At 41.3% G+C, this 27,731-nt stretch overlaps 1 protein-coding gene across 1 annotated transcript; it reads right to left on the minus strand.

Annotated features, from left to right (window-relative positions):
• Positions 1 to 4,331: 4,331 nt before the first annotated feature.
• On the minus strand, positions 4,332 to 26,919 carry LOC132837370 (carcinoembryonic antigen-related cell adhesion molecule 5-like). The gene is made up of 8 exons (XM_060857038.1): positions 26,822 to 26,919; positions 22,006 to 22,029; positions 11,819 to 12,118; positions 10,940 to 11,239; positions 9,498 to 9,797; positions 8,015 to 8,314; positions 6,977 to 7,270; positions 4,332 to 4,649 (listed from the first exon to the last, which is right to left on the minus strand). Exons 1-8 carry the CDS (start codon positions 26,850 to 26,852, stop codon positions 4,558 to 4,560), a joined length of 1,641 nt encoding a protein of 546 aa, XP_060713021.1. The 5' UTR covers positions 26,853 to 26,919; the 3' UTR covers positions 4,332 to 4,557.
• Between the last annotated feature and the right edge of the window lie 812 nt (positions 26,920 to 27,731).

Raw genomic sequence — 27,731 nt, forward strand, 5'->3', positions numbered from 1 at the left:
AGTGAAGAAGGTTGAGAGGTGACTTAATTGAGACAGATAAGATAATCAGAGCGTTCGATATGTTGTACAGTAAGAGCCTTTTTTCCTCAGATGGTGATGACTACCAGGAGGGGGCACGGCTTTTAATTGAGGGATCAAAGGTACACGACAGATATCAAAAGAGAGAAGTAGGTGTGTCGCACACCATGCCTGCAAAAGTTGTAGGCTCCTCAACGCCCATTTAAGGGCGTTTAAATGGCTATTGGATAATCATACGGATGAAAATCGAATAGTATATGATAGATACGCTTCAGATTGGTTCCACAGGTCGGCGCAATATCAAGAGCCAAAGGGCTTGAACTGCCCTGTAATGTTCAACGATCTATGTTCCAAATTGTATGCCAAAATACCCCTTCACTACAGTTTTCACTGTGTTGAGTACAGTTACAAAGTAGATTGCGGATTTATGGATGTATTTTTTCTTTCACACTTGCAGCACGTCAGATTCGATTCATTTTTGATGGCACAGTGGCTGATTGGACCGCCCTGCTGCTTCACAGCGCCAAAACCAGGGTTTAACTCAAGCTGCTGGTGACTGTCAATGCAGAGAGTTTGCACATACTCGCCGTGTTTCCTCTGTGTGCTTCGAATTCCTCCTACAGTCTAAACAGATGCAGGTCAGGTAGATTCCCCCAAATTACCCAGGGGCGCCTAGAAATTAGCCCTGAGAAATGCAATTTTAGAGGGTGTGTCTGGTTGCGATTCTCTTTGCGTGGGCTGTGCGGACTCGTTGGGTCAAATGGCTTGCTTCACACTGTCACAAATCTATGATCCTATGTCACAAGTATGGAAACGGTCTGTGCATAAGGTGATACAGTAGGGCTAGAAGTGCTCACTAATTGATGCACTGGCAGTGGCGACAGAAAGATGATGTAAAGGCAAGAAAATCAACGGTGATTATTACATAGTTTGGATTTCAGCATGCCAATTTCCACGGATATATTTGTATAGAATGCATTATATCTGCAAACATCAAAGCATGGTGTGGTCACCAAAATACACAGCCCAGCCTGAAGACCTCGAGTAGCAACGACCGGTGGGGAGCATAGAACAAAGAATATTACAGCGCAGTAAAGGCTCTTGATATTGCTCCAACCTGTAAAACCAATCTGAAACCCATCAGCCCTACACTATTCCATTCTCGCCTATATGCCTATCCAATGACCATTTAATTGTCCTTAAAGTTGGCTAGTGTACTATTGTTGCAGCTGGTGGGCTCCTACTCCACTCTGAGGAAAGCAAAAACCTCTGGTAACTGTCCTATATCTATCACGTTTTAAAAACACATAGCAGACAGGAGTGGGCCCAGCGCAGACCTGGAATGAGCCCTTAATTACTTTTCTGTGACGAGCTCATGATCTGGCATTGCAATCGATTGTCGCTTTCTGGTTAGAGGTGAGGCAGTTCCAGTAGCGCAAGATGATGCCTGAGGGCCACCGACTTGTTTGTTCCATGGTTCTGGCACAGGAGGTGGCGAAATATGGTGGAAGGGCATTGCAGTGATAACGAGGTGCGCCCAGGGTCGACGGATGTATCTCCAGTAATAGTTAATATAACACTGCTGAGGAGGCGATGGATGAATATCACAGTGAAAGATAACATTTGAGGACTGTTGAATTCTATGCTTATTGAGTATAACATACCCACGTAGTAAAGCATTGGAGAAGAGACAGAGACATAGGCATAATTAATGTAGTTAAACTGGCTTAGGACTGATAAACTGTGTTGAAGATATATATTTCCTTTTTTCCCTTTATTTTTTAGTTGGACGATATGCGCTGAATCATGGTGACAAATTAAAGCTTTTTTACTGTATTTTTTTGCATTGTTCCTGTAAAACTTGCTTGACAATAAAATAATCCAAATCAAATTAGTCCGTCATGCAAACCAATCTCCCATTCAATGAATTCATGTGTACATTCCGCTGATCTGAAATGTGACACACATAATCGTAGACCCCTCGCACACCAGTTATACTAATTTCCACCCTTATCAGTTGGATAGAAGATAGTAAAACTTGTAAACACGTAAGAACAGATTCAATCGCAACCTTTTTCCCGCCGTTATCAAAATTTACCATGTACGTCTTTCATGTTACTGTTTATCGTTCTGTATGCCCCTGTGATGTTCTGTTGTTGTGATGCACTGGAAAAGTAAGATCTGTGTGTAAAGTGTGTACCTCGGTACACATGATGGAAATAAACCAATTCAACCCACATTTTAATTTCGTAATTTGAAGAGCAAATTTGCAAGTCGCTGAACAAGTTCAGAAAGGCAATCAACTGAAATGTAAGAATAGTTTTTTTAAAAAAACTACATTTGTAAAATAACCTGCTGAAGCAGTTTCAACACAGGCATCAACATTAATATTTTAACACTTTTACGAGCAACACCAAATGTATAGGTACTAAAATTTCAATGAAGATGCATGGCATGGCTACTTTAGAGTTGTTATATTTCTGTTTGCAATACTGTACATTTCCGGAAAAGCATGCAGATGAGTGTTTAAAATGAATGATACAAAAAGACAAAATAAAGGGGGATTCGAGAGACAACGATGGTATTTGAATAAGAAGTGAAAGTTTTGGATCAAGGGTATTGTCCACAAAAACGAAAAGGGAAGAGACTGCTGGCACAAAAAAAAACACTTCCACCAGGACATGGCGTCTGCACAATCATATAATAAAGTACTCAGGAAAAGATGAGATGCACTTTTTTCTTCTTGGAACACTCATACGGTGCCCAGAGATCAGCATCTTCAACATTATTTTTGAATATAGCATAATAATTCAGTCAATTAAACTGTCAAAAGGCAAAGTATATTGTTGCATGCTCAGCAAGTGGTGGACTAGCCCAATTCTCGTCAAAATTACAGCTCCTTATATAAGTAGAAGAAATATTTCTCACGACCTTTTGGTTTCCACAGATATTCTCTGAAGGATGAGCAAGTTTTTTTTAATTGGTTGTTTTCTTTTCAATTTTACTGTGTCAATGCAATGGGACAGTTTCAGGTCCTTGCACCACATGGAACAAAGTTCGAAAATGTTAATGATCTTGTACCTATTTTATGAGCCTTTTGCACACCACGGCATAACTACATCCATGAAATGCTTGCAAGAAGCATCATTACATTTTTTTCTGTTTTTTTCCAGTTTCTACATGCACTTTCGGGTGTTGCCATTGTTCTGAGATTCCGTATCACGTTGTTGGGAGAGATACAGCGAGCAACCACTTTTCATCAATCAGTGATCGGCTATGTAATTATTGTGGTGGAATAGATAAGTACCACTTGTGCTCCTGGCCAATAATGATTATGGATTATGCAAACACAATGTTTCAGTCTTTTGTCTGTGAGAATCACATGGAATTTCCCAACCCTGTCAATGGATTTATAGTCTTTCATTTTTTAGCTTAGGATTCTATTAATCAGCTCAAGTGAACTCTGTTGCCCTGAAAACAATTGTTTGTTGAGTCTTTGAAATTTAGATTGTGTCATTCACATACCGTGATTATGATTAAACTAGCAAGACGCGAACAGGTTGGTGGTATCTATTAATTAAATCAATCTGTCTCATTAGCAGTTTTTTTTCTGAGTGTATGGGTGGGGCTAAATTTATTGTTACGATGACAAAAAAAATGGCACAAGGAAAGCAAGGAAAAAGAGTTCCCTGGAGTTGAACCCACTGAGAGAGAATGAGTGTAGAAATACTTCATAGTCAGAATGGCATAGGATTGGAATGGAATTGAGGTCCCTGGAGTTGGACCCACTGAGAGAGAATGAGTGTAGAAATTCTTCATAGTCAGAATGGCATAGGATTGGAATGGAATTTGCAAGCATGTTTTCTGTTCTCGTGTATCTTTGCTCGTGTCCATTGAGATGCAACGCATCTGCAACGAATTTCTGCAGTGTGTTTTACATATCAATACTTTTTTTTTACTCAATGTAAACAGCAGAGCGAATCAATGTTTGTTGATGAGATTTCAATCAAGCTAGCTGACTCGTCATCTGTGCATGAAGGTTATTGAGAGTTAAAAGGTCTGCAACCAGTGTGAAAAATTCCTTAAGCCTTGTCGATATTATATGGATTTTCGGAAATTGGGAAGCGAATTACTCACTGCAGTATTCCTAGACTCTGAACTTGCCCATTATCATTGGCATTTATAGTTCGGTTCAGTTCATTGCTCATTACAAGTTAACTTCCAGTTTGTGGACAGTGGCACTTTCAATGATAGCAACGCCATTTAATGTCAAGGTGTGTAAATTGTTGTTTATTTGTGATCTCAATTGCCTGCCGTTTGTGCAGATTGCGTGGTCCACTTTTGAACAATGCTCATGTTGTGATTCTGTCTTTTGCAGCAGGAGAAAATGCAATCACTTTATTTACGTTGATAAACGAGAGAATACAGTTCAATCACGCAAATATGTAAACTTTGCAACGGTTTCATTATTAACATAATTTTGTCAAAAGATGAGCTCATGTACACTTTCTGCCTTCATGATGCATTGCTGGAATGGGTTTATTCTGTGAGCAGGATGATTAAACTCCCAAGAAGGACAAGGCCAAACAGATACAAAGGACTAAAATACACATTGGATGCTCCGTTCCGGTCTATAAAATGTGAAGACAGAAAAAAGAATATCAACAGAGATTTCTTCTGCACACTGAAAATACCAGTTGATCTTTCTGTCTTTCCATCTCCCTCGCCCCCTTGGTTCCCAACTCGTTTCCAATTACTTTTATAACTCGGACAAATCTTATCCTCACGTCCAGATATACCCATGGCCTCGTGCCTCCTCCCTCTCTCTGAACCCAACAACATGAGATAAGCAGGAATTGAGCATCAAGATGAGCCCATTCGAATAAGAGAATAAGAAATGCAAGGACTGGAGAAGTCTGAAGATAATAGTTACGATCAAAGCATAATCGAACGTCTTGAACATGACATTGAGAACTGTAGAGTTTGGAGGATATTAAGGGGATAGAAGTACTGTACGCAGTTCAAGTCTCCATGGAATCCCGACAGTGTTGAAGTAGGCCCGTCGACCACACTACCTTTCAAAGAGTAACTCACCCAGACCTATCATTCACAGGATCCCCCCCCCCCGGGGGGTAAGGTAGGGAGGTGGTGATGGGAGTTGAGGTGAGGGTGGTTGTGGGGGGGAGGGAGGTGGGGGTGGGGGTGGAGGATGCGAGTTGTGGGTGGGTGTGGGGGTGGTGGTGGTGGTGGTGATGATGATGATGATTATGAAAGTGGGCGGCACGGTTGCAGAGTGGTTAGCACTGCTGCCTCACAGCACCTGAGACCCGGGTTCAATTCCCGCCTCAGGCAACTGTCTTTGTGGAGTTTGCACATTCTCCCCGTGTCTGCGTGGGTTTCCTCCCACAGTCCAAAAACTGTGCAGGTTCGGTAAATTGGCCATGCTAAATTGCCCGTAGTGTCTTCGGAGGGTCGGTGTGGACTTGTTGGTACAAAGGGCCTGTTTCCACACTGTAAGTAATCTAATCATCAGCCCCTATTATCCTATGCTGAGCCCTCAATAATGCATCGAACCTCCACATCTTTGGACTGTGGGAGAAAACCCGAGCACCCAGAGGGAGAATGTGCGACAGACAGACACCCAAGGCTGGAATCGAAACAAGGTCTCCAGCACTGTGGGGCAGCAGAGCTAACCAATCAGCCACGCCGCCACCCAGTCTCCTTATCAGAGGAACAATTTACTGGCTTTGGAGGTGGTGCACAGGAAGTTCATCTGGTTGATTCCAGAGACCACAGGGTTACCCTATGAGGAGAGATTGAGCCGCCTAGGGCTGTCGTCCCCTAGAAATTAGACGAACGAGAGAGGATCTTCTAAAAACCTTTAAAATGATTAAAGAAATAGAAAAGATGGATGCGTCAAGGTGTTTCCGCTGATTGGTGAGGAAACATGGTGTCAAGATCAGGAGGGGTGGATTTTGGACAGAGATGAGGAAGATCTGCGTTTACCAAAGAGTAGTGAATCTATAGAATTCAGTGCCAAAAGAAGCAGCTTCATTAAATATGTTCAAAACACAGTTTCTACATGAAAGGGAAATAAGGGTTATGAGGATATTACAGTTTGGAGGAGTAGGGACGAGAATGTAGATGGATTAGCCAGGACATTTGTGAATGGGAGAGAATTCTCGATGGGCCAAATGGCCTACTGCTGCGCCTATTTCCATGAACATCTGAAACTATAATAGTGGAGGTGCCAAGAAAGTGAGAGATATGAAATGGTAACGAAACGTTTAACGTCTGAGGGAGGCTATAGGGTTAGTGAGGCCATTAAAATATTTGAACATATGATGAGCATTAAAGGCATTAAGAAGGTTATAAAATCATTGAATAACCTATACAATAACAGAAAGAAGAAGTTGAAAGATGCAGAAGATGTTTGCAAAGTGCCAAGAGACATAAATGAGGCGTGCTGGATAGTATTTGAATGGAGAAGGAGAATTGTTGTGGATTAATGAAAATAAATACATTTATCGACATTTCTGAACAAGGGAAGACTAGAATCATATTATGGTGACCATGCTGGACACAGAGCTATTAATGTCATTGAGTACAGTATATGGGGAAACTGAATATTATAGAGCATGGCCGATTTGGACCCATGCAGGGAGTGACATAAAAGTCAAGGCAAGACTGAAAAGAAGTGTGTAGGTGGTTAACCGCAGGTTATGAGCCAAGAGAATAGAGCACGCCAATGATTCTGGAGTGGAATCGTTGGCACAGATATCACGGGATCAATAATCAGATGTTCATCTCGGGGTAGGAGAATCGTGGCTTCAGATATGGCTCGAGATTAATGATATATTCAGGTAAAGTGAGAGCAGTCTTCAGTTTTCCATAGGGTATATGTTGATCTGCTGATGAGTACATTCCAGACCATGTTACGAAGAACATTGTCACTTACCTCTCACTGTTACCAGCACCGGTTTGCTGGTTGGTGAATAATACTTCGTTTCATTTACTTTTCTCGCATATTGACACTTGTATTTCCAAGTTCCAGCTCTTGTTAGGATGTGGGAAGTAGTGGATTGAAGAAAGCCTGCTACCTGTTTGGAATGATGCAGCTTGCCATCTTGATAGAGATAATACCAACCACCAGAGCTCAGAATGGATCCTGAGCAGGTCAAACGAATTGTATTCCCTCTATTGACCACCCCGGACGGTGGGTGCACGGAAATCATGGCCGTCGGGAGAATATCTGAAATTGGAATGACATAAAGATGAATCGATACAAGTAGATTTGATGGCAATTAGAATCAATTAAGTTTCAGTTGTGTGACAAATGTGGAGCACACACGGCACACTTTGGAACAATAGCATGACTCTATGAGAATTACAATATTCTGACATCGACTCAGACATTTTCACAGACCTAAACTCTTGAATCCACTTCATCATCCCGACCCCTCATTGTAAGCACTGGGCGAGATTTGTAATGTTGGAGAATTAGGCATATACTATCAAACTTCAACTCCGTCAACGACCCACCTTACACCTATTGACAACAGAAAGGATGCTCCACCATCCGAGGACGATACATCCCACATAAGACTTCAGAAATGGTTTCCTTATTTCCAGCGAGAAACAATTTCCTGAAATAACCTAATCAGCCACTGGAGGGAGGCATCATTCACTGTGCTGCCCATCAGGCTTTTGAACACACTGTCAATTGTGGTGTTATGATAAATAACTTTCCCATAAATCTACAGGCGCTAACTCGTGAGCCATAAAATCAGATAGTACATAGGAATAAAATGACATTACGCCAAACGGACTTTTTTTTACGTTAATGACACTCAGAGACGTCTTAAAGAACATCATCCTTACCAGTTATATTGATCTCCATAATCAGATATTACATAGGAATAAAATGGCATTACGCCAAACGGACTTTTTTTAAAATAATGACATTCAGAGACGTCTTAAATAACATCATCCTTACCAGTTATATTGATCTCCATAAAATCACTGAGGGATGATTTATAAACTGCTCCTTTCACAGTAGCTAAGCAATGGCAGGCATACGACCCACTCTCCTTTGGCTCAAGGTCTCCCATTTTGTAGGTGACTGATACCTCAGAATCTGACACTTGCCGTGTAGCAACAGGTATCTTGCCATATTTCTTGTTCAAATGAGAGGTCTGACAGGGGTAGTTGCAGCTACAATTAATCTGAACGCTGTCCCCGACTGTAACGACACCAGAAGCTGGCTCCACAGATATTGTTGGCTTTGGTAGCTCAGCTGTAATAAATAGAGATCACAAAAAAATTAAATGTCTATTAATACACAGAAAACAAAAGGAAACAAAGATGAGCAAATTTGCATTGGAGTCTGAAGAATACTTGAAACATGGTACTAGAAAGGAAAAAATAAATGCAACGTGTTTATGTTTTAATGGTGATTTCATACATCGCCTTATCAATCAATTCTAAAATTTATATTCAATAGTTGGGAATGAGGTCGGGGATGTGGGTAGGGATGGGGTTGTGGTATGGTGGTGGCAGCCTTTCAGCGATCATCATCTAAAATTTCCATAAACTCGAAAGGACGTAGAATATCTATTATACCTCGCAGCACAAAACGGTAACGCCCAAACATGGTGACCAATGAAATTTGATTCCATTTCCTATTAAATAAACATATCACTCCTTCATGAACAGTCTCACACTGTACAAAAGCACTCTTGATTCTTGCGTTGTTTATATTTAAAATTGTTCAACAGATGTTAAACTAGTAAAAGAATTTTGCATATCGATGACAAATTGTCTCAGATCCATCTCGTAATGGACCTTTTTTGAGAGATGTTCTCGGAAGTCCTATATTGTTGACAATAAACAGTGCAGAAGCTAAAGTCAGTAAATTCTGACGTTGCCTAAGGAGCAGCTTATACCAAGAGGTGAAACCATTTCCCAAGTGCGACATTAAATTTTTTTTTTCTTTTTTTTTAGGAAAAGTAGGAAAACACCCGAGTGGCCTGTGACAAGCAGTGCCCTTCACATCAAAGGGCAATGCTGTGTGAATCTCTTGGTTATATTTTTTTTTCTCTCTTTTTTTTTTGGTAGTGCTTATTAGCGACATTACTAAAATGCAGTCGGATCAACACTATTGGGTACTGATCAAGTGGGAAAATAATTGGCAGGTTGCAGCGTTAAATCAGCATGCTGTTAACAAACATACTCCTGAACACCAAACAGAAAGATGGAGCTGAGATCACAGTTTAAGGTAATACTCAGTGCTGTAAAATTTTCATGGTCTATGCAAAGAAACAATCATTTTGCAGAATGAACAATTAATAGCTAAAATGAAAGAGCAGGTATGCTAAGATGCAGACCATGGAATTCGAATATTATGTTTCAAAAATACTGAAATTGGGTTTTTTTGTGAGAATGTGAGACAGAGATATTTCAATGCATATACCACTCACCAGTTACAACGATGTTCACAAAGTTACTACATAACGTTTCATATACCTCTCCATTTGCCATTTTCATAAAACTGCAGCAGAACTTCCCACCTTCAGCTGGTACAAGGTCTAGCATGTTGAAGGTAACTGACCATTCGGATCCAGAGTTATTGTGAATATCAAAAGGTTTGTTGACATATTTCTTGTATAGATGGGAGGCAATGCTTGGCGAGCTGGAGTTACAGATAATTTGAACTCGCCCACCCACACTTATGGTACCAAAGGCTGGCTCCATATGTATCGTTGGCTTTGAAATATCATCTGTAACGAAACACATCCAAACAGAATTTGGCAATTTTATCAAAGCAGTGGAAGCGTTGTGACATTGTGATCGGACAATTTTCGCGCCAACAGTGTGGACGTGAGGTTAACCAGTCTGTAATGAGCTTCGAATCCCAAACATTCACACACACACACACACACACACACACACACACACACACACACACACACACACACACACACACACACACACACACACACACTTGGTACATGTTGTCAGTTTCAGTAAGGTTGTTAATTGTTTATCTTCACGAACAACAAAGTTGACTAGTCGATCAACATTCTCCTCATACTCCATTTGCACACATCAAAACAACATCAGAGAGTAATCCTCATTGTCATGATTGCAGCGAGGCAGTGACGTATTCAGCTGCACATCGTTGGTAAATCCAACTTTTATACTTTACAAATAGTTTATTTGTGTGAATTTGTCACAATACCCATCGTATTTCCAGCTGTGTTGGGGCTTGGTATACTCAATTTTCTGGACAGTTGGCTTGTAATGCAATGTTGCTCATAACGTACTTTCAGTTCTTGCAACAACCGAGTTTAATATGAACTTCCTTCTTCCCCAGCTTCCTCCTCCCTTGAAGTATTGTGGTCCTCAGGTTAAGCCATCACACAGAGCAGACATTAAGGAATTATACATGACCCTAAGTGTGCAGTGGTCCAGGCCATGAAATGAAAATGAAACTGCTTATGCAACAATCTGAAACACGGACATTCATTTCAACTGGAAATGCATAAAAGAATGGCAAGGACAGAGCTGCAGAAGGTAAAATCTCCATGATACGGCTGACCTCCAATACAGTTCTATCGTTGGAGAAAGACTCCCGGTGGTTGTCTATTCAGAGGGCCATGATACATCAATGGAGGGGAAATCTGAGGAGGAGGGACGTTAACATTGGCTGTTGCGGGAATTGAACCCATGTTACGAGCAATACTGTGGTGCAACACAAACCAAGAGTCCAGAAAACTGAGCTTATGAAGCTCCAACGCAGCTCCTAAAACACGCTGAATTGTAGCAGGCTTGCATGATAAAAAAAATAGTTCAAATGTGTAAAAGTTGGAATGTTACGAGAATGATGAGAGTGATGTCATTTCAGTAGAATTTTACTCACATGTAACATTCAGCTTTACAATGTCACTTCGGGATGAAGTATATTCTGTGCCTTTTAAAGTTTTGGCAAAACTACAGCTGTACTCTCCACTATCCAGCGTTTCAAGGTCTTCAATGGTGAAAATAACTGTCTGCTCAGAGTCTGATACGTTCTTGGTTAGTATAGGAATTCTGCTATCATTTTTGTACAGACGGGCGATGTGGCTTGGATAGCTGCTAGTGCAGTTAATATGAACTTCTCCCCCTACTGTCACCGCACCGGAGGCTGGTTCTAGAGAGATCGTGGGTTTTGGAATTACACCTGCAACAAACATAATAGAGGAAGAAAATCAAATCCACTATCCTTACATAAGCTGGTGAAGCAGAACTTAAGAAATGCCGAGAAACGGTGCAGGATAAGGTCAACACACTGTTCATAGGAATGGCACTTTATTTTTAAATGATGACAATTGATACATTTGCTTGTTTAAGAAAGTGAAGGCTTAGTGGCAAATTTTATTGAGATGTTCAAAGTAAAGGAATGTAGGTGGGGAATGATATGTAGAAACATTTTTTTTCGTTGGCTGAACTTGTTTCGAATCAAACGGAAGGTGATGGGCAAAAGAATCAGAAGGGCTGAAGATGAGTTAGGGGCGGGAGAAAGGGCCAATATGACAAGTCATTTTCATCTCTAATATTGCTGACTGAAACGACAGCGGTAACAGATCCAATGGAATATTTCAAAAGTGTACTCGGATACGTTGTTGGCAATGAACAGAGGAGGATAATAGGTAAAAATAGGAAAAGGAAGATTGTTTGAAGAAACAGCATTTAAACTGTGACGTATTCATTTATTATTTGTATTGGTTTTCTATTTATAACCTGATTAATTATTTCTTACCTGTTATGACTATCTCTGTGGGCTCGCTGAGAGGTGAATATTCCCAAGTCTTGTTGTTGTCGAAGAATTTTTGATATTTACACGTGTAAGTATTGTGTCCTATTGATCTTCCATCCTCCTGATTCTTGAAGGTTGCAATGTTCCTCGCGTCAAAGATAGACGAGATTCGATGAGTGTAATTCCGGTAGAAGTCAACATTGCAGTGCGTGAGAGGGAAATGGCACATCAATAAAAAATCTTCTCCTGGCAGAATTATCTTCATTGGTGGGTCTATGGTCATGGTTGGTTGGGGTAGTGCAACTAAATGATGAACAAAACGTAAAACATTTCATACATGATACAACCATTCATTCATTAATCATTGCAACACGTTTCAAGTACATGAGCAGGAATGTGTTGTTGTAGTTATACAGACCCTTGGTGAAGCCACACCTAGAAAGATGTATGTGTTCTAGAGGGACTGTACTGAAGGTTTAGCAGTCTCATTCCAGGATACCGGGACTGATGTATGAGGAGAGATTGACTCAGTGAGGATGGCTTTCACTGGCATGCAGATGAAAGACAAGGGATCTCACGCAGACTTATAAATTTCTGGCAGGAGTATACAGGGTAGATGCAATAAGGATACACCTGATGGTGCTTGTGTTCAGAAGCAAGAGTCACAAGCTGAATATTCGCGATACACTATTTGGGACTGTAATGTGGAGATACTCCTGCACCCAAAGATTGGTTAGCCTGTGGAATTCATTAGCACAGGAAGTACTTGATGCCAACGCATTGTGTTCAATAGGCAGCAAGGTGCAGCACATGGGGGGGGGGGGGGGGGGGGGGATGGGATCAAAGGTTACGGAGAGAAAGCAGTGTTATGCTAGAGAGTTGGAAGGTCAAGCATGATCGCGATGAATGGCGGAACAGGCCCGAAGGGCAGAATGGCTTCCTCCTGCTCCTATCTGCTGTTTGTATGCTTGACTGTGTCAGCCTCATACACGATTATTGTAGCCGCATCCACAATGTTATAAATGTGCATGTGACAGTGCAAAACTTAGGATCCAGCAGGAAATAGAACATATTGTGTTGGTTTCCAGCAGAAAATTAAAATGCCACAAGTTCGAAATGAATGTAAAACGCCCTGAAGAAACTGAACAGATCTGATAGCATCTGTGGAGTGAGACACTGAGGAAATTATTGTAGTCTACTTTGACATCTTCAGAATAGAAATGCTCTCCCACATTTTTGAAGATAGTAAATCTGCAATTACTTCAATGAAGTGCAGGAATAAGTTGGGCCTGTAAACCTGCGTCAATGCCAACAGTGGGACTTTGAATTGAATTGGCTTTAGAAGGTTAAGATGAGTTCAAGGAGGAATCAGTGAAGCACGCAAGTTCAACATGTTTCAATGAAAGGGTGCAAGCATCAATATTGAGGGATGTACAGTATTGGATTCGGAGAAAAGAAAGAGTGTTATAGCAGAGGCCGAGTGTTTAAACAGCTAAATGAGATGTTATTTTAAGAGAGCTAAAATGTGATATGAAAGATTACTTGCAGTTCTAGGAATAGGAAATACCAAGTTCACTTACAGGTGTACTAAGGGTAAAAGGATATACTTTTTTGAGGAAAAAATTAGGGCCTGATCAGAATCTGGTAATGGAGCTGAAGGATGTTCATATATTTCGAAATAGATACCTTATGCTGGTGTTCACAGGTGAGAGCGATGATGTGTTACAGAAATCAAGGAGCATGTCTCTGGTGGAATTAAAAACATTAGCATGCTCAGTGGTGAGGTTCTGTGTGCTATGTAGAACAGAAAAATCCAGGACAGGATGAAATGCCTTGCACGTTATTGACTGGGGCACTTATGGAATTTTCAATTGCTCTCTGACTACAGGAGAGATATTAGATGACTGTAGAACAGTCAATGAAGTTTCGAAAGTCAAGTAGGAAGCAAGAGATTAAAGAAACAGTGAGTCTTACCTCGTTGTTGGGAAACTATTGAAACTAATTCTGAGAGGCAGAATTGCTTTACGTTTCGAAAGGGAAGGATTAATCAAGAGCAATCAACATGATTTTGTTATGGAGCCCTCATGGCAGGCCAACTGGATTAAGATTTGTTTGAAGAGATGACCAGTGGTGTAGATGACAGAAATACGTTTAATATAATGTTCTTGGACACTGAAAGGCTTTTGATGCATCGGATACTCATAACACAGATAGGAGTACGTGTGCTCCAAGGATATTTGACCAAATTAAACTAGAATTAGCTAATGGCAGGAAAGAGAGCATGATGGTTGAAGGATGTTCCTTATCCAATTGGAGTCTGTGTTAGGGGGTCCCACATGCGTCAGGTTTGGTGGTTTTGGTGTTTGTGGGAAAGAGCTGGACTGGAATACAAACAAAGGTGAGGTTCTAAAAGTTGAAGAAGATAATTTAAGTTTACAGAAATGTACAGACAAACTGTTCCGATGAGCTGATCAGCGCCAAATCGAATTCAATCCAAGAAAAAGAACGTTTGGAGGATATACCCTTTATATGGCAAACAAAGTAAGGAGCATGTTTTAAACTGTAGGACACTGGATGGAACCAAAGATCAGATGGTCATTGGCCTGCTTGTATACTTAAGGTATCAAGACAGTACAATAAACTTTTTGAGAAGGCACATGCCATAATTTCCTTTCTTGACCAAGACATAGAAAGAAATTGCAGTGACGATGTGCTGCAAATGCAGAAAACGTTGGGTAGACAACAGCTCGGATGCTAAATGAAATTCTGAAATCCAAATTACAGAAGGGTGTGACCGCACTGAAGATGGTTCAAACAATCTGAAGAAATATTTTGCTTGGTCTACAGAGGATTAGTTATGAAGAAATATTGGACAGTCTGGAGTCGATTTCCTTATACCAAATGGAATTGAGAGGGGACATAATAGAAGTGTACCAAATTTTGAGGAACATTAATAGAGTACACAAGAAGAGAGCCATCGGATTATTGGAGGAAACAGTGATATTTAAGATTATGGTAGAGTAGATTGCTTAGAGGAAATACGTGGGGAAAAAATAGACAGGTGGTGAAAATCTCGAACTTGCTACCTGTAATATTGTTAAAGGCAGAAACACTCATAACATTTCAAAATGTATGTTGATACACACTTGAAATGCCAAAACATGCAATTTTTTTTTGGATCTTGTGCTAGGAAATTGGTTTGTCATCGTAGGATGGTTATGTCGACAAGCACTTTCAAGATGGTCTAAGGACATTTTCTGAGTTATCCATCTCTGTGACTCTATGATTTCACAGTCTAAAAAAACGATTCACTCAACTTCCCTTCGTAGTATAATTGCATGATCCAAAGCAGCATTCTTATGAAATTTCATTTTGCTTTCTTTTACCGCCAACTGCCTAACTTTACTGCAAGCAGATCATTTCTATGCAAACGTGATTTTGACTCATCAGCAAGGCCAAATTCTAGAAAGTATAGCACGTTATTTATTAATTAGCGGCTGTATTTCCTGTTTTTCTTGTCTAAACAAGGGATTGTCGCAGAATAAAGAAACTGACATGGCATCACGGCATCAATTCTGTTTCTTTAAAGCCACAGATTTGATACATTGTAGAATGAGATAATTCAGACAGCACTGTAGACGGACTTGTGGAATGAGCTTTTGAAATAATTTAGTTCTCTTTCTTTCGACTTTGTGCCAGTTTCTGTTCTAATTAGCAATCTATTTCTCTTCTCAAATACAATATCTCACACGGTGCATTCCAGAATCTCCCCACGTATTGTGTGCAAAAGCATTTTTTTTTTCGGATGACATTTCCCTTATCAATTAACTGTTTGCAGTTCTGTCCGTTTTCCACATGCACCACGAGAGGAAGCAGTTTCTCCCGACCTTCCAGATAATATAACCAAGCGAATAATGAACGGAGCCGGACTGGGTGGGAACGGGTTCAAATCCTAGTTTCACTCTGGTGAGGGATTAATGCCAATGATAACTCGCAAATGCTTCTGATGTCAAGCTTCGAAGTGTAGGGAATGTTTAAGCTGTTCTTTTAGCATGGACAAGACGTTGTTATGTAAATAATGTGATCTCTATGTTTTTTGTGGTTTCACCATAATAAACGTAAGTGGAATCAGTTTATGTTGAAAATGCATTCACATATTCTGTGATATTATTATCTCATTGAGCAGGTGACGAATGCTATATATTTCTCAAAATGGTCCCTGTATAGTCGGGGTTTGGGCAGTGTCGACAGCAGTTAGTTGTGTAATTTCTTGTTCTTTTTTTCTTTGAAGTCAGATTGAGAATATGCTGTAGTTGGTAAAATGGCTATCAGTTAATTAACTACATCAATATCGGATTATAAGCTGACTTTAAATCTCTGAATTAGAAAAGTATATGGTCTTTTTTCCTTCAAAACATCTGGATCACGAATGCCTTTAAAGGAGGTAAGTCCGCTGTCCTTGCTATTTCTGACCTCAAATGCCAGGATTCAGCCTAAGTAGTTGTCCTCGAATTGCACGCTGACACTGCTATGTGTCACAGTGATCGAATCTGTCACTGCGGATAGCCATCTCCCTTAGTGATTTACTAGTCTCTCTGAGGTGCGCATCCCGTCAGTGAGGCACACTGATTAAGCTTGTGTGAAGAATTAACCATGCTACCGAAAAAGTCTCTCTGAAATGACGACACGCAGAGGAGTCCCTGCATCGCTGGCATTGAAGTGTTGCAATTGATCTTTAATAAACATAAGTGTATGTATTACTCTCTGAGATGTGATTCCTACCAAAGTAAGCTTTTCTTCAATGGTTTCCAAAGACCAGAATTTGCTTGGTCTCCATGAAATCATAATCAATCTGATGCTGACTTCATGTCACGTTATTCGTTCTCACCACAGCTCCCTAAATTTCCAAATGTTTACCATGAAGAATTCGTAATTTATCTATAGCCAGTACTGTCTGCAAAATGCATAGTTGTCCAATATAATTACGAATTCAGTTTCATCTTAAAACAAGGTAATTACTTAATCTTATTCTGCAGGAAAATGTAACACTGGGAATCTTTGAGAAGTATTCGAACTCTTGGAATAGATCACATAGAAACGTAACTAGATAATGAACCCCTCAAATAATCTAAGGAAACAAAATTTCACGACAAAAGCAGAAGCAAACAGTTTTGAAATAGGTGTGAGCCAAAAAGATCAATTTAAAGTATTTCAAAGATTTGGCATATGCACAATGAACCATCTGAACTTCTGCTGTCTTGCATCAGTACCGAAGGCAATAACCAAAAAGTGTGATGTTGAAAAAACACAGCCAGTCAGGCAACATTAGAAGAGCAGGAGAATCAACGTTTAGAGCATAGGCCCTTCATCATAAATGAGGCTTGTGCCCCAAGGGGGCTGTGATATAAATGGGAGGGGTGGGGCTGGGAGGACTGTAGCTCAGAATGCAAATGGTAGATGACATTAGGGGTGAAGGTGATAGGTCGGGGGGGAGGTTCAAGTGGATACGTTGGAATGAAAATGGACAGATATGTCAGGTCAAGGGGCCTGTGCTGAATTGGATGGTTGAGTCTGGGATAAGGTGGGAACAGGGGAAATAAAGAAATTAGTGAAATCCACATTGAACTCGTGTAGTTGGAGGGTCTAATGGCTGCAGATGAGGCATTCTTTCTCTAGGCATCATCTGGTTAGGGTTTGGAGGTAGAAGAGGCCTTGTTCTTCCATGTCCTTAGCGGAGGTGAAGGGGAATTTAAAGTGTTTATCTACTGGGTGATTGCTTTTTTCATGCGCATGTTCCAGAGATCTTTCCTGAAACATTGCACAAGTTGCCAGCCTGTCTTCCAAATATAAAGTAGACCACATCAAAGCAACTGGACAGAGTAGATGATGTGTATGGAAGTACAGGCAAGTATCTGTCGGAGGTGGAAGAATCCTTCGGCGCTTTTTGAGGAGATAAGGGGAAGGTAAAGGCGGAGGTTTCGCACTTCTTGCGGTGTCAGGAGAAAGTGCTGGGTGTCGACAGCGGGTGGATGGTGTGCATGCACCTAACAAGGGAGTCGTGGAGGGAATGGTCTTCCTGGAATGCAGATGGGGATGGAGAGGGAAATATATCCCATGAGGGTTTGTTTATAGTGGCAGAAATGTCGGAGGACACCGTGATGCATCAGGAGATTGTTGGGTTGGAAGGTGAGGACCAGCAGGGTGTTGCCATTATTGTGATTCGTGTGCTGAGGTTCAAGCATAGACGTGCAGCAAGTGGATAAATGCTCTCGACTCTATTGTCGACCACGTTGCAGGGGAAATTGTGGTCTTTGAAGAAGGAGGCCATCTGCGCTGTTCTATATTGGAATTTATATTCCTGGGAGCAGATGCGGTGGAGGTGGAGGAATTGGGTATAAAGGATAGCATTTTTACAGGAGGCAGAGTTGTCAAATGTAGTCCAGGTGGCTGTGGGAGCTGGTGGGTTTGTAGTCGCTGTCAGTGTTGAGTCAGTGGCCAGAAATGGAGATGCAGAGGTCCAGGAAATGGAGTGAGACGTCCAAGATAGTCCAAGTGAACGTTAGGTCCGGGTGGAAGCTGTTAGTGAAGTTAATGAACTGTTCAAGCTCCTCGTGGGAGCACGAGGTAGCGCCAATACAGTCATCGATGGAGCGCAGGAAAAGGTGGGGATTAGTGCCAGTGTAGCTCAGAAGATGGGCTATTCCACGTAACCGACGAAGAGGCAGGCATAGCTGGACCCACGCGGGTACCCATGGCTAACCCTTTGATCTGGAGGACGTGGGAGGATTAAAAGGAGAAGCTGCTAAGGTTGAGGGCCAGTTCATTCAATCGAATGAGAGTGTCAGTGGAAGGGTTCTGGTCGAGGCAGCATAACAGAAGCAATAGCACTTTCTGTCTGGCGCCGTGACTCCACTGATTGAAACACCTGCCTAGTAATAAGAGCTCTTGGGTTCGCATCACAGTAGTGCCTGGTCGTGGTCTTTGTGCTTCAACTTCTCGCAAGTACCGTGTCATGCAACGCAACACCCTTCATTATGGAGTTCAAGGCAGCTAAATGGGAGGTGATTCACTTTGGGAAGAATAATAGGAAGGCAGAGTACAAGGCCAATAGAAAGATTCTTGGTAGTGTGGATATGCAGAGGGATCTTGGAGTCCACGTACATCCATCCCTGAAAGTTGTCCCCCAATTTGATAGTGCTGTTAAGAATGCATACGGTGTGTTAGGTTTCATTGGTAGAGGGATTGAGTTCCAGAGCCGCAATATCATGCTGGAACTACACAAAAAACTAATGCAGTCTCGCTTGGAATATTGTGCATAGTTCTGGTCGCCAAATTTCGGGAATGATGTGGACGCATTGGAAAAGGTGCAGAGGAGACTTACCAGGATGTTGCTGTTCTGGAGGGAAGCTCTTATGAGGAAAGGTTGAGAAACTTCGGTCTGTTCTCATTGGAAAGAATAAAGATCAGAGGGGATTTGATCGACAAGATGATCAGAGGATGAGACAGGTTAGACAGTGAAAGTCTTTTACCGAGGATGATGACATGAGCTTGTACGAGGGGGTATAACTACAAATTGAGGGGTCATAGATTTAAGACAGATGTCAGAGGCATGTTCTTTACTCAGAGAATGGTAAAGGCGTGGAATATCCTACCTGCCAAAGTATTTAACTCAGCCACATTAGAGAGATTTAAACAATCCTTGGATAAGCACACGGATGATGATGGGATAGTGTAGTTGGATTAGCTGAGAGTAATTCACAGGTCAGCGCAACACTGAGGGCCGAACAGCCTGTTCTGTGCTGTTTGTTCTATGTTCTATGTTCTAAATGGAGGGCTTGGAGGCCTTTGTCATGATGGATGGATGTGTACAGGGACTCGATGTCAATGGTGAACATGAGGCGTTGTGGGCCGGGCAAACAGAAGTCACGGTGAAGGTGGAGGAACGTGTGTTGTTGTGATTATAGGTGTGGTGTTCCTGGACCAAGGGCGACAGGACGGTGTCAAGGTAGGCGGAGATGAGTTCAGTGGGACAGGATCAGGCTAGATGATGGGTTGACAGGAGCAGTCAGGTTTGTGAATTTGGGTAGGAGGTAGAACCAGGCAGTCTGGGAGTCCTGGGTTTGAGTTTGGAGGCTCTGCGTTGGATGTTCCCTGAGGTGATGAGTTTCTGGGTCGTCTGGGAGTTGGTGATGGGACGTGAGGTGTTGGTCGAGGGGGCAGGAGGAGGAGGTGTTCCTGACGTAGGGCCTGGGTTCTGCGAAGTAGAGGTCTATAAGCCAAACTACCACCCCCACCAAGTCTGCAGATTTGTTGGTGACGTTGGGTTTGCAGTGGAGGGAGTGGATGGTTGCGCATTGTAAAGTTAAGAGTTTGAAGTGGTTGAGTTGGATGAACAAGTTGAGGCAGTCCATTTACTGGCTGCAACTGGAAATGAAAACATGGTCGATGATGCCATCCAACGCATATCATCCACTTCCTCCATTTCACACTTGAACACCACCCTTCCACTGCAACAATAACAGAACCCCACTGGTACTCACCTCCCATCACGCCAACCTCTGGATACATCACATTATACTCTGCCATTTCCGCCAACTACACACAGACTCCACCACCAGGGATATATTTCCATCCCTACCCTTATCTGCATTCTGGAAAGACCATTCCCTCCGTGACTCCCCTGTTAGTTAGACGACATCATCAACCCACACTCCACTCCCGATATTTTCCCCTGCCATTGAAAGAAGTGCAAAACCTGCATCCACACCTCCCTCCTTAGCTCCATCCAAAGCCCAAAAGCATCCACCCACATCCGGCAGAGAATTGACTACTTCAAGACACACCATCTAATGTGTTCATCGTTCTCAATGTGGTCTGCTCTACATTAGGGAGACAGCATGCTAACTAGTGGAATGTTTCAGAGAACATCTCTGGGACATACGCACCAAATAACCCCACTTCCCTATGGCCATTCACGTTACTCCTCATCGTACCCTGCCAAGGACAAGCAAGAACTAGCCCACCTCAGCCGTCCAATCCTAACCACCTATCATCTGGAGGAAGAATGTCTCATCTTCCGATTTGGGACCCGACAGCCACAAGCCACAGCCAACCCCCCCACCCCCCACCCCCCTCTGCCAGCCACACTGTCTACTTATTGAACTCGTGGGCCACAAATTTCATTCCTGGTGAAGGACTTATGCTCGAAACGTCAGTTCTGCTGTTCCTCGGATGATGCCTGACCGGCTGTGCTTTTCCAGCACCACACTGTGCGACTCTACCTAAACAGCATCTTCAGTCCTCATTTTCTCCAAAGTTATAATCGTTTGGAGAACAGGGATTTTGTTTTCGTTCCAATCATGTTCGTTTGAGTGCACACAGGAAGTATGAACACTTAAATGAACACAAATTGTCTTCGAATTTAACCAAGGATTTGGGAGGCTAGCAGCCCAGTAACCCTGGAGAAATAGGCAGTTGGGCAATGACAGCGCAATTACTAGGGACTATTACTGTCCCAGTGGCGCCTTTCAGAGACAAAACGCTAATCCAAGGTTTCATCTGATGATGGCAAAAAGCTTACGGCAGGTGCGTAAAAATCAGTGCAAATTTAATAACTTTTATTTTGAAAAAGAACAAAGGCTATGAGGTTTTCCTTAGGAGAAAATATTGAAGCATGGAATTGTACAGTACAGAAGATATCCTTTAACATTCCAGTGTATATTGCCAAAAAAACACTACGACGCTCTAGTCTCAGTTTACAGCATTTGGTCCACAGCATTGAATATTATGATACTTACGTGCTCCTACAAGTTATTTTTTTAAAATGCTGTGAGATCACCACCGTGAACTCTAGTTCCAGACATTGGTTCCGGGTCATTCCATCCTCTTGGTGAAACAAAATCTTCACAAATACCCTGTAAACCTACGGGCTTTCGTTTGAAAGCAGCATTCCCGTTCGTATTAACCCTTAAGCAATGGTGACCTATTGCTTATTATTCAGTTTCTTCATTCTCCGTCCTTTTATACACAGACTATCTAATCTGAAGTTCTCCTCAGATATAATTGTGTAAATCCTAAGATTTGCATCATCCCTACCTGTTTCTTGTTGAGAATTATCATTGTCAATACTTAAACATATTCGCCAAACAGAAGTATTAGTAAGAAAACAATAGAAAATATGGGTTACTCACAGCCTTGAGCATCCAGCGAGGCCACTGCAATAGATTACACAGAAAATGAAATATGTTAGAGAAGATCTTAGCTCAAATTGTTCAGATAAAACTGGATAGACAAGAATTGCTGTTAAAGCAGAGAGCAGTTTCTTTTTTTCTTTTTTTAAGATGAAAGCAGTATGGAGGGAAATGTTGGTGTGTGTGTGTGGGGAAGACAAACATATTTTAATGCAGTGAGCGGCTATGTATTTGGACTGCATTGCGTTAGATTCTGTGAAGTATATTGATTCCTCATTTTAAAGACAAGAACTGAATATATAGAAGAGGCGAATATGATAGTAAAACATGACAGGGGAACTATTTCAATTAGATTCTCAAATATAAAGTTGGTCAGTGGCTTTTAATAGTGCTGGATCAATCATTAGTATTCCAATTAACAACAGGCAGTGGACGGTGAAGATCTCAAGCAAAAACACCAATTTCTGAAGACGTTTTGTAGATGTGGAAGTGCCTTTGGAGAGAAAACAGATAAAGGTTCCATAGCAGTAACTCTGCTTCAGTATTCACTCATGTTAAGGTAGTTGTGTGAGCTGCAGTGAGAGGCCTGAGTGTAATAGGGTTCATGTGGGCAGAAAGAAAAAAAAACAGTATTCAGTTCAAAACAAGCTGTTTGTTCTTTTAACATGTAACGTTTTGTGGTTGTTCAATGTTTGAATCAAAACATCAAGGCGCACTTCAAAGAGCTATCACAACAATTCTGAGGTTGCAAAATGCCATCGATGATGGTGTTTTACTTTCTTCATGTTAAAAGAACAACATATTCTCGGCAGTCTCAAAACAACATCTCATTAGTTGGTCAGTGCCCTGCTAACTAAGTGAACGCATTCTCAAATTCAATTTAAATGAACGTTGTTCAGCAATGTAAAAAGAGATTTATCCAGCATTAAGTGCCATACATTTTCCGTAGATAACCTATAAACAAGATATTGCCCAAAACAAAATGGCTTCGGAAAGAAAAAATACAACCAGGTACAAAAGCAGGAACAGGAGTCACCCATTACGTTCCAAGAGCCTACTCAGCCAAGCAAGAGAATCACGGCTAATCAAACTTTCATCATATCCATTTTTCTGCCATTTTCCCGTAATCATTGATTCCTTGACTGATCAACATTCTTCTTATCTTATCCTTAAATATATAGGACTCTTTGCTTGCGGATTTCGTGACACAGCTATGATTCAGAATCGGCTGTGGGCTCAAAACGTCGCCATCATCTCACTCTTAATTAGATAAGTAGCAGCATGGTGGCTCAATGGCTAGCACTGTTGCCTTACAGCACCAGGGTTCCAGGTTCGATTCCAGCCTCGGGCAACTGCCTGTGGAGCGTTTGCACGTTCTCCCTATATCTGCATCGGTTTCCTCCCACATTCCAAAGACGCGCCTTTTTCAGGTGAAATGACCATGCTAAATTGTCCATACTGTTAGGTGCGTTCGTCAGAAGAGGGTGGGTTACTCTTCGGAGTGTCGGTGTGGACATCTTGGGCCAAATAGCCTGCTTCCACACTATAGGGGATCTAATCTATCACAACGCCATCTGGTTCGAAGAATTGCCTTGTGAGGTGACAACATTTCAGAATATACTCTCTCAGGCTCCTAAATAATCCAATTTGCATCATATGAGGCAAAAGCTTCACACGGAGCATCACCCTCCTCAAATTTCACTGAATTGGCCCAAAAGAGATAGTTTCCTCATCTTCACGAACAAAAAACCTCTCATAGTTGTTCATATGTGATCTCACCAGCATTTCTAACAGTTGCAGTAAGACCTCCTACTCTTGCACTCTAACACCCATTTCATGAGCCAGCTGACTAGCTGCTGTCTGTGTGTGCTCGTTTTCTGTTATTTATGTACGAATATTCCAAAATATCTCTGTGTTGCCGAATTCTGCAGGTTTTGTTTACACCAAAATAACACTCTGGTCGTTTGCACTTGCTTGCAAAATGAGCAATTTCACATTTTCCCAAATTACAATCCATTTGGCAAAATTTCTGCCTATTTACTTATCCTATGAACATATCTCCATAGACTGCAGCACTGACGTGGCTTTCATACTACCTATTTGTAGAGTTTTCTGCATATTCTGCATATTCGAATTCGTTTTGCCTTACAATTCAGTGTTATATATTGCAATCGGTTAACAATCCTTGTGTTCCTCCCAGTGGCATCTCACTGTTTGCAGTGAACAATATGAAATACCCAGATTTATATCAAATTGCACTTTATATCCATTGGCCTCTTTAGAATTAAATGCGACTTCCATGAAACTTTTTTTACATAGGTTATGTTGATATGCTTGGCTCTGGTTTGGGGTTGAATCAAAAATTATTATAACAAACAGATAGTCAATTAATTGGAAACTTGCAAAAACGGGGTGACTGGTGGAATGGTGGAAGTGCAGAACCGGGTATTGATATTAGAGTTAACACCTCAGTGCCAGATGACGTTTCACTTCAAGACTTTACTGACTTTAATAAGTTCTATGTCAATGTGTAAACAGTAGATGGACACTGAAAGTCATTAAATAGTTCGGGTAGAGTCGTTTTGAAACTCAAAACGTTAAAAAGAAGGCGTTCACAAAAAAAAACAGGAAAGTCAACAAAACGTTATGAGAGCTGTTCTAAAATGAGAAAATGCTTTAAATGGTGAACAAATTATAAGCGATCAAAATCAATTACGCAATAAGGAAGGAGGAGGTGGCGGAGAGCATAAAGCAAGAAAGAGAGAGTGGTATGCAATTGAATGTAATCACACTGGCAGTGACGTGGTACTGAAGAACGACAAAGAAAAATAACACGAATAAAATTTGTGGCCTGTTTAATATAAAATATCATATCTTGAGTGGGAGATGCGGTGTGCAGAAAAAGAAAGCATAAGAAACATATTCCTCATACAACAGACGCTATTAGAATTCCAACATTGTTGCACGTAGATGATGCATTATGTTTAGCGAGTGAAGAGAATTGAAATTCTGTAGTGTGGGCTATAAAATACGATTTGGCTGCTATCTGTCCTTGTGCATAAGCTGCAGTTGTGTAATTAATCAACTAATGAAAAAGAAGTTATTCAGAGAGAAATGGCAGTTAAACGCAGAAGACATAGTTTAGAATAGATTTCCTACGTTGTGAAAGCAGACTCTTTCCCTGAACCAGGCCACACGAACCCTCCAAAAAGAACCCACCCAGACCTATTTCCCTCTGACTAATGCACCTAGCACGATGGGCAATTTGGGATGGCCAATTCACCTGATCTGCATACCTTTGGACTCTAGGAGGAACCCGGAGCACCTGGAGGGAAACCCGTGCGGACGCAGGGAGAATGAATGGAGGAACTCCACACCAACAGTCACCCAAGGCTATAATCGAACCGTTGTGCTGAGAGACAGCAGCGCTAACCATTGAGTTGCCGTGCCAGCCTACAGTGTCCTGTTGAATGCATGCAGATCACTGTGGAGACCACAAAAGCCATTGCTATTCTACTGTTCTTGAAAATGGAAGAATGCATTTGATTTTAAAGAATAGCAGAGCAAATCCACTCTGTTGGTTTCTGCGAGACAATACTTGGTTGAGAATGAAATGTTCAGCAGGAACAAAACTTTCGAATTAAAACTTTGAAAAATAATTGGTGACGTTACTTATGCATAAAGCATTCTGGAGTGGCTACTTGCAGTGCCAAAACATTTTAGCTCTCTCTTGTGATCGAATCTGTAACCAAGGGCAGCAAAGTTCAGCACGCGAGTGTGCAATTAAGGTGGAGATGAGGAAGCATGTCTCAACTTTGATGGCGTAAATCTCTGGAAATCTTCCAACAAAGCGATAAGTGTGTCTTTATTCATGACTGAGTTCAGTCGATTGCTAATTTGGAACCTAACTAATCCACCTTATGAGAACGCATCCAAATCGGACAGCAGGTGCGTTTCATTAAGTCATAACCGGACTGAATAGAGGTGAAAGCTAAATATGCTGAAAAGCTGTTCATGTTCCGATTTCTTATATATTTATGTGGAAGAATAGTTTCAGCACCTATCAGGCGGATATCAACTTGTGCGTCACGCAGCAAGTTTACCGTAATTCTTAATTTGTCAATTCTTGATTTACAGAAATGTTGCAAAATTCAAATTTCAACATTGCATTTAAACTTTCCTAATACACGACTACATTTCCATTTGAAATCCACTTTCTCATATTGCTTTTGATACTGTCTGATATGACTTAAGAACAAAATGCTAAGACATTTGTTACGTGTATTTGAACTTTGGTTTTCTTTAAAGACACAAAGTTATATTAGTCCATTGAATTTCCAACAAGTCTAGAGTGGCACAATTTTAAATTGAAATCATTTATGTGAGGGGCGTGCACAAAACTTCAACAAATCAATAGTCAGAAAGGCGAGAAGAAAACAGATATTTGCATGGTACAAATACTGATGGCATGGATAGAAGTCCATGGACTTGTTGGGCAGAAGACAGATCTCAAGAGGAGAATTGACATAATCATGGTGATGGTATGAGAACTTTAGATATTGTGCAAACTGGTGTAGGTTTTAACTTGACTGACAACTTGAGTAACCCATGGAAGTCGTCGAGCAGGATGATCAGATCTCTAAGTGCTGACGGGGATTAAACAGGGGAGAAACCTCAAGGGATAGAACAGGATTGCAGTGTTGAAAACAGAGTGAGCACCGAGAAAGAAGTTGCGTAATTTCAGTCTTTCCACCAAAGTTTCATTATAAACGCAAATAAAAATCCTTAAATGAGGAATGAAAACAAAGATACTTACCAAACATGAGCAGAGTTGTTAAGACTCCCATCTGGCATAAGAGATTTCGAACAATCCACAACGTTTGGAGGCAATAGTTTTCTGGCTGTTCTTCTGAGTGAGGGCAGCACTTGATGTGTGCCAAACAGGACATTGCGAAGAAAGGAAACTAGTGGCTTGCACATGACGTGTCAGAGCTGGTGAATTAAAATAAATGATCAAAGATGTTGTCAAACTGGATAGGGATGCAGTGGTATGTTTTCACAAATGCAACCAAGTTCTATTGCACACGATATGAAGCACATCATCAGCTGTGTCAACCCAGGAGCAATTGAAAAAGCCAGATCAACGTTGATCTCAGGCAACATATTCTGCATTCTCTTCCCTGCCACCGCTTCCAGTCCAACAAGTAAACCCAGGCCCCACTGCCAACTGTTATGGCGAAGGCCAGAACCCCCTCAAAACATTTCAAGAAGCTCACCCAGACGCCTCACTTATCTATTTGTTTTAAACAGGTATAGAATAGATATTCCACGAGAGATGCAGCAGCCCCAACCACTCAGTTTTAAAGAAAACAGGATTCATTTCAGGCATATGAATGAATTGTGAACAGAAGAGAACCGAACTTGGAATGACCTAATTTTACTGAAAACCCAATCGACTCTATCACAACTTAATTAATGCTGTTCCAAATACTTGCAACATTCCCATTTAAAGAAAATACTTGACAAAAAAAAGATAAAATCAAAAACGTAATCTTACAGTAAAGAGATTTCTGAGCGAGAGAGGATCAACATGGAGCTATTCAATTGGATCCCGAGCAGCTTCTCTGGTTTCCCAGCTAAAAATCGGCCAGCAGCTGCAAACAAAACAGCTGGCTAAAACCAAACTAAACCAAACCCTGAACTGGGAGAACTCTCCTTTCATTGTG

The sequence above is a fragment of the Hemiscyllium ocellatum genome, chromosome 49 (genome assembly GCF_020745735.1).
Source record: "Hemiscyllium ocellatum isolate sHemOce1 chromosome 49, sHemOce1.pat.X.cur, whole genome shotgun sequence".
In the NCBI taxonomy this organism is placed as follows: Eukaryota; Metazoa; Chordata; class Chondrichthyes; order Orectolobiformes; family Hemiscylliidae; genus Hemiscyllium; species Hemiscyllium ocellatum.